Genomic DNA, 13,189 nt, shown 5'->3' on the forward strand with positions numbered 1-13,189 from the left:
GCACTGCATGTGTGTAAGGAGAGTTTCTATTTTTGTCATGCCACCATGACCTAGTATTTACAGTTGATTTCACCCTGCTGTGAATGTGCTTTCACTAATCTCTTTCTCTCTCTCTCTCCCTCCACAACAGATGACGGAAGGGCGGAGATGTCAGGTCCATCTCCTGGATGACAGGAAATTGGAGCTCCTGGTACAGGTACGACAATATACTTTTTTTTAATAATAAGATAAGATAATGGTACAACAAGACCGAAATATGATAATTTAGTTTTTAATAGATAATTGATTCCGTTTAGCTCAATTCACCAGCACAATGTCCAGTATTAGTGCAGAAATATTAAAGTTGTATGACTATTGAAATACATAGGTGTGAAGTTTTGGTGCAGGTTTTTGTGATAAAGGCTTCAGGTTTCCTCTTGTTTGTCTGGGAAGGGAAATCCTCATTGTTCCTCTGAGACTTAATTAATGTCTTGTGGAAATAGGGGGCTCTTTATCAGTCTGTGTGAATGTATGAGTTTGAATGTTTTCTCTGTGTGTGCAAATGTAATATGACTCTTTTATGCCCTTCTCCAATTTCACAGCCAAACAGACCCTGAGATTAGTTTGCCCTGACCTGAACTCTATCATATGTTTGTGCATATGTCTGTCTCTCAAGTGTCTTTTAAACATCAGTACCACTAATAGTCAATCTGGCAGGTTTAGGTTCCCATAACTACCCAAAGCAGCAGCCTCTCAAGTCACCCACCCAATCACACATACAGTGGCCCCCTCCTGCTCAAAACACCCCATAAATCCTCCTATCAGAACACAAACATCTCTCAGGATGAGTTCAGTTTCCATAACAACACTGTCTGTCTCCCATGCCCCATCAGCCTTCAGACCTCAATATAAACAGAAATGTCTCCTCAACACTCACACTCATATGAACTTTCTCAGGAAATCTCTAATCATGAGGTAAATGCTGCCTGTGGCATCTCAGTCACTAAACACGAAGAATAAAGTTTATTATTATAGTTATACTGTATAGTTTTTTCTCATTTTATTCTATTTTTCCATTCCTATTTTCTGTTCTATTTGTTTATTATTTATTTACTATTATAGTATTTATTAATATCTTGAATTAGCATTTGTTGTATTTTCATTTTAATTTAAGTTAGTAAGTCATTTTGTTATCTGCTTGTCATTTTTAACTTTCTATATAACTTTAATTTATTTTTGTTTGTTTTTGTTTTAGTAATTTTAGTACTTCAATTTTATTTCAGTTAGTTGCCAAGACAGTATCTAATCTTTAAGTTTTTAAAATTTTAAGTTTTTAATCTAATATTTATATTTTATTTCATCTTATTTAATTTCTGTAAATTTTTTATAACACTGATTTTGTTCTTTTATGTCTTATTATATTTTGCTTTCTTTTCTTCTGATTACTTTCCATTATGAATGAATGAATGAATGAATGATGCATTTATATAGCGCATTTATTGTGTATTGCCGTACACCCAAAGCGCTTTACAATCATGTGGGGGGGTCTCTCCTCAACCACCACCAGTGTGCAGCATCCACTTGGATGATGCGACGGCAGCCACAGTACAACGGCGCCAGTGCGCTCACCACACACCAGCTACAGGTGGAGAGGAGAGAGTGATAGTGCCAATCACGTGGATGGGGATTATTAGGAGGCCATGATTGATAAGGGCCAGAGGAGGGAATTTGGCCAGGACACCGGGGTTACACCCCTACTCTTTACGAGAAGTGCCATGGGATTTTTAGTGACCACAGAGAGTCAGGACCTCGGTTTAACGTCTCATCCGAAAGACGGGTTATATTATATTTTCTTTTCTGTTTTCTCTTTATTATTGTTTATCATTCTGTTCTGTCCTGCTCAGTTCGGTTCTATTTGTCTTTCTCTCTTTCATGCTCTCTCATGCCTGTCAGGTGCGGTTAGGTGACCTGATTCCTCTAGACTCCAATCCAGTTTAAACTCCATCATAGTTGGAGAAATGTAATTTCTTAGCCTCCTCCATCTCTCGTTTTCCACACACTCTCTTTCTCTGCTCTAAAATGCTGGTTGAGTTGATTGTGAGAGAGTCCTTAACAATCAGGTAAGAGGATGAGAGAGGAAAAGAAGGGATTTCCAGGAAGAGATAGAAAAAAGAAGGCATAAGGCAGAGGGGTAGTCAATATGTTTCCTCACTCTCTCTACAGTTTATGATTTATTGAGCTGTTGCAGAAATGCTTATTCCATAATCTTTACACATTTGTCTTACTTTAGTCATGAGTACTTAGATATATGTTCTTTTAGCGTTGGCTATAAGATTTAGCTCGTTCTTTCTGCTTTCTGACTTCTCTTTTTCCTCCTCTCTCTCCTCCTCCATGTGGGCGGATGTTCTTGAGAAGGTTGCGTAGGTTAATCGTGCCATTGAGAATTCTGCTGTTATTCCAAGTTAGTTTTTTTCTGCATGTTCCTTGAGGAACAGCTCTTCCCTTTTTCTGTAAGAGCAATTGTGTTGATGTACCTAACAGGGCAATGCAGGATCTTCTGTGCGTTAAAGTAACTGTTACACTAGATTTTATGTTCAACTCACTTCCATTCATGTGCATGTAAAAGATCATATACGCAAAATTATGTGTTGAATTTTATCATTTGCTCCTATTGTGGCAGTTTTGCATAGCCTAAATTTCTTTTTTTAGAAAACCTAAATACAAACTTTAAGATCAGATGTTTTGGAGAAATTGGAGTAGATAGTATTTTATAATTTAAAGTCACTAACAAATAAATAAGTCATTTACAACCTTCAATTCCAGTGTGAACACACTTTAAGATGTGAAATAACTTAAAAAATTTAGGAGCACCTTCAAATCAATAATCAAAAATTCTGATAAAAAATTAACCTTCCCATTACGAGGTGATATTTGACTCCTTAAAGTGATTTACAGGGAATTTTGTTTTTACCTTTTTAATGGCATTTTTCTAACTTTATTAAAAGTATGTCATCTTTTATGTCAAATTCCAAAAAATATATTAATAAACTTTTTATCATTTCTAATTAAAACAACAGAAGAAAAAGAAGTAGACTAAGATACCAATCAAATGAAATCAGTATTTAAGAAATAAATAAATACTACAGAGGTGGCACAGAAGAACACACAAGTGGCTTGTCGGTGTATTTTCAGATGTTTAATGAGGCTCAGAGGTTGCATAAGTGCAATTAAATTCATAAATTCATGTTGAGGTTAATGTTTTTAATATACAATTTTGAATGTAGAAATTTTAAATGATTTAAATAACAGAAAAGATACTTTAAAAATTAAACTAAACTGCCAGTAGGTGGCGGTATGTCACTGATTTGATCACTGAATCATTCATTTAATTGATTCGTTCGAACGGCTGATTCATTCAGGAATGAAGTACGTGACTGTCTTTATGAATGGGTAATTGAATCATTGACTCACTAGATTTGTTTAAAAACACAGTTCATTCATAAACGAAATGCAGCGGCTTGGCTGAGTCTTTGTTTGAAACTATTTTCGTTGATCAAATCGAGCTAAATAAGGCAATAGTGTTGTAGTCAGACAATATAAGTCACTTAATATTAACGTCTTGTTAATGAACTGTTATATTAAATCAATATCACATTTGCAAACTCCCTTAATAATCATTAAAAGCTTTCACTCTCCTTAGTTCATTGCCATCTCACAAAACTCCATTATAATCAACGAAGCTCCTTTCACTGCACAATGAATCTCTTATTTACACTCCGTCTACACTTTTTTTTTTTGTTATAATGAGAGAATACGTCTGGGATACATTACTCAATGCTGCAAAAACACGTAAGTACGTTAGAAACCTATAAAGCTCCCTCAGCGCAAACACAAATATGCTGATCGGGTCAGTCACGCTGGTGCTCCTCAATGTTTTTTCGTAGTCGCGCGCAGTAGTTTTGAAATGGTTGCACTGTAGAGCCCTGCCTTACACTGTGAGACTGGCAGTATCTTTGTGAATGATTTTATAGTCCCATTAGAGACTGAACATTGCTGCTGTCTCATCATTTGTGGGCTTATTTGCATACAGTGCAGTAGAAAACATCTAGTTTGTGTTGGCTTTAGTGGAGGTACATTTTCGTGTTTCCTTTTTTATTTTTTGTCGGCAGTTTTGACATGACTTTGGTTTATAATAAGGTAGACTTGTCTTACAATACTAGAGCTGTCAACAGTCTTGTTCAGATTTTTTCCCAAGTTGAATAATCTCGCTCTGTTTTTCAGCTGTCTAACTGCTTGTTAGCACCACCTGTCTCTCCACAGCAGGCTGTAATTTTGTGAGTGATGTGCGTTTAGCGTGTTTTCGTCATTTTCCATGGTGAGTCAAAGCAGGTGCTGTTAGTTGGTGGTTCTCTCGTGTCCTAGCTCGGTCCTTCCTCTATAAGTTACACTGTCTGTCAGGAGTTTGACAAGAGCATATTTGGTCTCTCTTGAAGAAGATAGACCTTTGAGTTTGATGTGCTAGATGATACACTTAAACTACTATAAGGTCTGAGTTTTAGGCTCACTAGATATCTCTTAGATACCTTTTTTGGCCAAATTTCCATCAAAGCAATTACAGAATGTATTGCAACAAGCTTAGTGACAAAGGAAATCCAAGATGGCAGAAGAAATGAAAGAAATGTTAGCTAAAATTTTAGAATTGTATAACACCAAAAATTTTTATGAAAATTGTTTAGGCTATTTGAAAATGTACTATTACTATTTTACACACTATTTGTGTGTGCTGTGTATTTTACGTTATGTACTGCATATGTAGGGCATTTCAAATTAGCCACTTAAAGTTCCATATCTGAAGGTAACTGGTTGTGTAGACAATAGCAGCAAGGCAGCTCACTTTGTTTTGGAACAGACTCATTGTTTCCCACAATTACATTTCCTTCATATGTATTTACACTGGCTCTGTGTCAGATTAAAAATGTAAATGTAAAAAACATCTGTGTAAATGCACCTTTGGTATATAATTACATCTTCAGATTTGAATTCTGTTATTTTACAATTTACAGGCAGCTTTAGAGAAGGACACTATCTAGTCGGCATTCATGATCAGATCAACATGTGTTTTAACAGCGATAAATCCTGAACAAAAACCCTAGCGTTGCTTTGTGCTGAAGGCATTTCGTGTGATGAAAGCCGACTCACATCTCTCATCTCTGTGATCGAGACCTGACGGCGTGTGTTCTTGTCATCGCTCTTCTGTCCTGATCAGACACACACTGTTTAATGATATTAAATCACAACAGTCCGGATATTCTTCTCCACGGCCACACGCGCAATCACATGCTATTCCATGTGGAAACATATGTCTGTGATTTGCATCATCTCAGTAAGTGTAATGGCAGAGAGGAGATGATAGCCATCCCACATTAAATCTGTTAAAACCATGTATCGCTCATATTGATGGCCCTCAGTGCACACTAACAGGATATTAATAATGCTTGATCTTTCTTATCTATACATTTCAGAGACTCTTCACACATTATTAGATCAGTAACTGTCATAATCAAGTCTGGAGGCTAAACAGAGAGAATGAGGCGGAAAGAGATAAAATATACTGATATTCTTTAAGAAAATGGGCACTGTTGAGTTTTAGCCCTCTTCATTTTCTCAACTGCACAAACACACACACACACCACCACAAATGGGTCCAGATTGAAGATTGCGGTCATATTAAACCTGCTTCCTCTTCTTGCCACAGACACACACTTACACACTCGCTTTGGCTAATTGAGGAAGCAAGCTGTTTCACACAGCGTTGCTTGGAATGATGAGATTAAATGTGCCAATTGATTGATGTGGTACAGAGTTGCTGATCTCACCTGAAGTACCAGAGGTGAACAATCTCACAATATACTGACTGTTTCATTTGTGATTAACCGCAATGTTAGTGCCATAAAAGATAAAAGAATATCTAGAACAAGATGTCTTGCTGAAAGCTGGGTTTTTGAGATCAGACCTGAAGGGAGGGTGGTGAATCAGAGAGGACTGTAATTGCAGTCTCAGTAGACATTGAGGTTTTTCAAAGCTGTATGATGATGCTTTGCTTCTGACACAACAGCTTTGTTCCAAAACCTAGTTGGTTGCATCATTTTCTGCTCTTTTTAAAGGCAACTACCTTCTAAGGAGGCAACCTCACTGAAATAGGTGATTTGTGATGGTCAAGATGGGAGAATCTTGTAGAGTTCCAGTAGAGTTTAGCCTTAACAAATGTTATTTATAGAGATCGACCGATATATCGATTTACCGATATTTTTCCCGATATTTAAGCATTTTTCCATAATCGAATATCGGTTTTGTAATATCGGATTCCCCGATAAACACCGCTATCTTGTGGACGTTTTCAGAATTGCGCGCAGGATCGCAATTGCAGCGCATCTGAGGGGAGACGAGACAGCAACGGCGTGCAGGTACTTGATTTGCTGTAGTTAGTAAACTATTTAATATTACAGGCATTAATGCACAAATTAGATGTATTACATAAATGCCTGATATATAGTTTAAATGCAACTTGGCTCTAAGAAATATGATAAATAAGATACTCTGTCAAGCCCTGTCCCTATAAAGATAGGCTATAACTTTGCCTGAAATAACACAGCCATGAATTAGCACATGGTGGAAATAAAAGCGCTGAATTTAATTCTCTCTGTGGTCTATAGTCTCGTGAAGTCGGAGTCGCGTAGATAATCCGTCAAGTCCTCTCCCAATAAAGACGTAACTTTGCATGAATTAAATAATACAGCCATGAATGATTGCATGTTGGAAAGAAAAGCATTGAATGTAATTCTCTCTCTGTTGTCTATATGCTCATCATTAGTCTCGTGAAGCCGCTTTCATATTGCAGTTCACTCAGCGGGTTGATGCTCAAGAAATGCTCCAGCTCGGACACCGCATGTAACTTTTAACAAGATTCACTTTTTTGAAGCAACCTAAATTGTATTAACACTTACTATATAACCATTATTTCGTTTATAAACATCTAAATTAATACAACTCTATGGAAATTAATTATTTATTATCTCCGCGATCGATCGCAGTTTGAGTAGCCTATAGTTCTGTGTAAAGGCATAGATAAACCGCGCTGTCAGCAGCATAATTTAGAGCATGCCAGTTGAGAAATGCAATAAAATACAATGCTTGTTATATTCCAATATTCCAGAGAATATTATTCTGTGTATTAACATTATCCAGTGAATTATTCTTCACTCTTTATCCTATTAAACAGCTTATAAACCTACTAAAACTGTAGTTAAAAATGAAGTTGATATGACTCCTTTCCTTTATTTTCTCCATTTGAAAACATTAGACTTTCTATGTTCATTTTGCTTACTGCTAATATTAGTGTTGCTGCTAAAGCTTTTTATAAATAAAATGTTTTTTATTGTTGTAATACGAAGATTAAATTTAACATGACAGGGCTCTAGACTGCGACCAAAATGGTAATTGTTTGCGAGTTAAAATTTGACGTGGTCGCATTTGTGCGAGTGCCAGGTCTGCGCTACTCCAAAGCGTCTGCTTCATACAGCGCGCGCTGCCAGCCGCAGCACATTATAGCAGGAGTCAGATTTCACTGATCACGTGAAAAGAGGGGCTTTCAGCGCGAGCGCTTCGTGGGTAGAGCCTGGTTTATACTCGGCGCGTCAGCACGAGCGCGAAGGTGCGCGTCGCGGATGGAGCGCAACGGATGGATTTGTTTTCAAACTAAAGTAAAGACCGCTTCTTAAACCAGAGAAGGTGAACGTGGTGGTATTCTTGTAGAAAAAACATGCAAGTCCTGTCAGCTACAGCCAGTTTAGTTTTACTTTTCTTTTTGTTTTCGTTTTGAGAAGCTTGTTATCTTTGCTGTTTACCTCAGGTTATGCTATGGAGGCTTTCCTTAACTAAAAAAAATATATATTAATATTTATTTGCTTCCTCAGAGTTTGCTAAACATTCTGTAATATACTAGGTATATAGTACAGCATGTGGTGTGTCCTATGCCATGCCTCGTCTTATTCGTTTTTGTTGATAAATGTTATGTAAGAGTTTGTCATTGTCAACGTACTGTTTTATTGTTGTTGCGCTTTTTAATTAAGAATAACAATGAATCCATCTTTTGTTTTAGTCTTAAAAAGTTAAAGGTGTATAGATATAAGCAAAACAGACAATGATCTTTTCTTGTAAAATGTGACACCAAGATCGCAAATTTGAAAGTAAAAAGCGCACGAAAAAAGGAATTCCCGTTCACAAAATTTAAATCACAAATAATACAGATGAAAAAGAACGAGTTGAATGTTGAAAACTTTCGTTACCATATAACTATAAACTATGATAAAAGTTCATCAGCATGCATTGATTAATCAAATGTTGTAGCAAAAACAAAAAACAAATTGCAACCAAATTATGTGCTCGTGCGCAAAAGTGAGATCAGTGGGAAGAATGAGTCTAGAGCCCTGCATGAAAGACTGCTAATTCTCAAAACATGTTGTGTTAAGACGACTGAAAGGAGGAAAAACCAAAGTGAAGTATGGACTTACTTCACGCAGTGATTTATTTACTTTATAACAGTAAATAAATATCGGTTCTGCATATCGGTTATCGGGCACATAAACATGCAAATAATTGGTATCGGTATCGGTTATAAAAAATCAATATCGGTCGATCACTAGTTATTTAGCTTAGAACTCTAATGCAGGGTTTTCCAAACTGGGGTTCATGAACCCCTGGGAAAATCACACGGGAACTGCAGGGGTTTTGCGAGCTAATGAAAAGCTAATAATTAGTTAAATAATAAAAAAAATATACAATTGAAATGAAAAAAAAAAAAAAAAAAATGAAACACTAAACTAAAACAAAATGCATTTTATTTGTTTGCCTCTATGTCGTGTGATTATTTACCAACATAAAATAACAATTTACATGCAAATGTGTTGTTAAATAATTATAATTAAAATCAAAGGGGGCTCAGCTGACAAAAAGTTCGGGAATTTCTGCACTAGGGAGTAATAAAAGTACATGCCATAAATTAATATTGGTGAAAATAGTCTTTTGTTATTTACATTGAACTATTTTGTTGATATTTCTGCATTTAAATAAGTTATGTGTTTTGGCTGCATAATTTTGTGCTTCCTGTTGCTCTTATGCTCCAGTAACTCTAGGTGAAGTGCTATCTAGGCAGGCAGCTCAATAGATTTTGGGACTATTAAGAATTACCTTAGTCAAAGCTTTATCTAGAAGATGTACATTATAATTTAAAATTTGATAATACACAACATAAATAATGCTGATTTTGTAATTCTACAGGCTGTAATGTACCCCTTGTTCTTTTCTTCTCTTTCTTTCCTTCTTTCCTTCCATAAAGCAGAGGTTGTGGCAGTGATTGTACTTTTGCTCCAGTTTTTGCTGTGCTATTTTTAGGGTGTGTGGGTGGGTTGGCTCTCATATAAAGAGTGCTGTTGCTGTGTGTGTGTGTGTGTGCAATCTTAATTCATGGTCTGTGTTGAAACCGAAACAGTAATTAAAGTGTTTTGAACACAGGCTCATGCACACAATGCATGTGTATATTGAGTCCACATCTTGTTTAAATTGATTTAACTATTTTGATATTTCTCAGACTTTTCAATGCTTTCGTTCAGTACTTCATTGTCATATAATTTTGTAAATAATAAATGTCCACACATTAATACAGATAAACCTTATGAAAAACTATACAAAAACTGCCAGAGCATTATGAAAAATATATCTATGCATGCACACCCCAAACATACACTACTGTCCAAGTTTAGAACTGTTTTCAACATTGATAAAAATAAGAAATGTCTCTGATTTCTGAAGGATCATGTGACACTGAACACTTGAGTAATGGCTGTTGAAAATTTAGCTTTGGCATCAGAGGAATAAAATACATTTTAAAATATATTACAGCAGAACATTCAATGAACTGTAGCCTTGGTGAACAGATGAATCTTCTTTCAAAAACTTTAACATTAATATTTTGTGAATATGACATACATGTCAAGAAGTCAAGTGAAGTTAAATGTTTTCTACTCATTAATGGTTGTGTGTGGATATATTGGTAGGTTGGTAAGCTGTACAAAGATGTCCCAGGACACCAGTGATTTCAGTGTCTATGCTCCAAGCCAGTGACACACCCATGGTTTACCACACACTTTACACTCACTTACACACACACACAGGGAAAGCCCCGAGCTTGCAGAAGCAGAGACGTTGTGACAACTGGTGTGTGTCTCTCAGTTTTCCAGATTGTTCTGGGTGTGTCAGTGCTGTTTAGTCAAAAACTCTGTATGTCTTTGTATTATTAAAAATAATGATCAATCCTTCTTAAAAGGAAGTATCTCAGCTGTATGAGCATATTTCGGATACAGTTTGTGCAGCATATAAAGCTCTGTTCAAGATGCAACACACAGACTGCAGACAGACAGAAATTGCAGAGTCACTGCAGTGCATCAATACTCATCAGAATACAACGCTCACAGCCTGCCAACTCACTGACCTTGTGTGTGTGTGTATCTGGGTGTTTTTGTCTGTGTGTAGTGTGTTTGTTCTAAACTAAAAGATCTCTTTTGTGATTTAAACCTGTTTTTTTTCTGTCTCTTTCAGCCCAAGCTAATGGCAAAGGATCTTCTAGACCTGGTGGCATCCCATTTCAACCTGAAGGAGAAGGAATATTTTGGAATCTCTTATGTAGATGAGACGTACGTATACCCCAGACATCCTATTAAATATTACATCTGCCTCTAACCTATGAGAAAAGGTGTAATCATGAACAGTTCAGCTCTCTGACTGTGCCAGGACTGGATGAGTGAACATGCTGTGATAATTCCACAGGGAAATTATTGGCTTCACTCTTTCTCTCCTCTTCACTTTCTGTGACAACCAGCTCTTCATTCATCCTACACAGTGTGACCTACCACTGTGTGACATTTGTTAGTTGTATCTTCGCATGATTTCTTTAAGGCACCCACACACACGCACACACTCACTCAATCAAGAGAAGCGTCCCGTCTGTTCTTACTGCTGGTGTGCTTGGGGGAATGTGTTATTTGTAGTTCCCAAATATTTTAAAATGTTGTCTGGTGACCTTTGATCCACCCCACTGTACATCCTTCCCAACAAGGGGTTGACGGTTTGCATTCGCCAAGGACAACATGCAAATGGACAAATGCAATTCTGTCAGAAACATGCACACCATGTGAGTTAAAGAGGCACAATCATTTCCCTATACAAACACAATTTAAAACACATTGGGCTTGTCAGTGGTACAACCATCCGTATTAATATCGTTCCACCCAGAGCACTATAGGAGCAACTGTACTCATGTTCTTCAGAAAATAAAAATGTTAATCAATTATATAAATATTTATATAATTTATTAAATACTACTATGTGTGTATATATAAAATTTATATAATTGATTAATACATTACTAGATCTTTTTTAATTATTTTATTTGATGTATAAGTAGATAATATATTGTACTGAGTAGAATCTACTTGCAACAGAATACCAATGCAATAGTTTCCTGAGTGCTTTTGTTTTTGTCATCATTGGCTAAATTATGCATGAAAATGCACATGCTATGACATTTTGAACATAAAACAGCCCTCTTGTGGCTCATATTTCGCATGATGTTTTATGACGTTATGTGGCACTATGAATGAGACATTGTAAGATGTTGCATGACATTTCCGGTTGCTGTTACAGATGCTATCAGTTATTTCTCTTGGGCTGTGTTTCAGGGGTCATTTCAGCTGGTTGCAGTTAGATCGTCGTGTTCTGGAACATGAGTTTCCTAAGAAATCTGGACCCATTGGGCTTTACTTCTGCGTTAGGTAAGTACAGCTGCAACAAGACCACAACAAACGTTTATATGTATACACATATATATTTATTATTTAATTTATTATTAATAACATGAATAATATAAATATATACTAAACTACACATATAAAATAGTTATATATTACATATATATTTATTTATTTTATTTATTACTCGTACAAATAATATATAATATTTAAAAATGTATAATATATGTTTATCAACAGAGAGAATAAAAGAGAAACATCCCTCACTTCAACAAATCCCAGCTGAATATTAAAAAAGGAAACACTTAACACCTCCAGAATGAATTAGCATTAACACTTCTATTAGAGTGTTTTCGTGTTGGGGGGTTTGGGTATGTGTTTGTTTATTGTTTCAAATTAGCGGGGTCAGTAAACCACAGTTTACTGGCAGTTACCAGAAACACATCCAATCAGAATCCAACGTCCTGTCATTAACGCCCCCAGCAATTTGAGCACCATGGCAACAGCAGAGTGTTAATCAGACTGTGTTTGAATAGCAGAGCATGAGCAGATATCTGCTGGGCGGGTTGATTCGTTTAGATTTTAATTGCATCTGCTTCGAAATATTACCAATACAAAGAGCATTTATTGCTCTTGTGTGTTTGTATGTCTCCATGTGTGCGAGAGAGTTAAAGTGGGCACATTTGTGTGCTTCCTCACTGTATTTTACTGTGTAAGTCGCAATCAGCACACAGTCATACATCACCACGCTCGCTGTGGGTGGATTCTGGTTTATTGCTGTCAAACTCCGCATTAAAATAGCCCAGCATTTCACCCATGTTTTGGGACACACTTGAATTGCTTTTCTCTCATTCAGTCTATTCCTCTTGCATCACTTTGCTTTTCTGGGTCACACACAGACACAAACACTTAGATACACGCATACGCATGCACGCATGCATTTTGCTCTAATAGCTGCGTGCAAAGTTGTATCTTTTGCTTGAGCTATTGCACGTCAGTGCAGTTTAAATTGGAGCGGAGGCCCAGTTTTAATGCATGCATGCATGATGTCCTGTGTGCATCAGTGTGTATGTGTGTTGTCCTTTCTGCTCGTGATTGGGCTATTGATTGGAGTGAGCTAAAGTCTTTGATGCATCTCAAATTAAACCAGCTGTCAATACAGTTTTAATCACTTTAATCTCTCTCACTTTCACTCGTTTTCTGTCTCTCTCATTCCTCTCGCTCCTTTAAACAGTCAGCCATGGATTCAAAGCATGTGTCATATGGTTCATTTTAAGTTCAGTGTATGCCTCAGTGTATGTTCAAGGTCATATTATCTGTTTGCATCTGTACGTATATACTATAATATG

At 36.5% G+C, this 13,189-nt stretch overlaps 1 protein-coding gene across 4 annotated transcripts in view; it reads left to right on the forward strand.

Moving 5' to 3' along the window:
* Positions 1 to 13,189, forward strand: part of LOC306843345 (FERM domain-containing protein 4A-like) — an 80,177-nt gene that overhangs the window by 38,682 nt on the left and 28,306 nt on the right. For all 4 annotated transcript variants that reach the window (XM_079374770.1, XM_079374771.1, XM_079374772.1 and 1 more), the window contains exons 2-4: positions 131 to 196; positions 10,633 to 10,727; positions 11,772 to 11,864. In XM_079374770.1, the coding sequence (XP_079230896.1) occupies positions 131 to 196; positions 10,633 to 10,727; positions 11,772 to 11,864 (254 nt within the window). The remainder of the gene's footprint in view (positions 1 to 130; positions 197 to 10,632; positions 10,728 to 11,771; positions 11,865 to 13,189) is intronic.

Source organism: Barbus barbus, assembly GCF_936440315.1.
Source record: "Barbus barbus genome assembly, chromosome: 23".
NCBI lineage: Eukaryota > Metazoa > Chordata > Actinopteri > Cypriniformes > Cyprinidae > Barbus > Barbus barbus.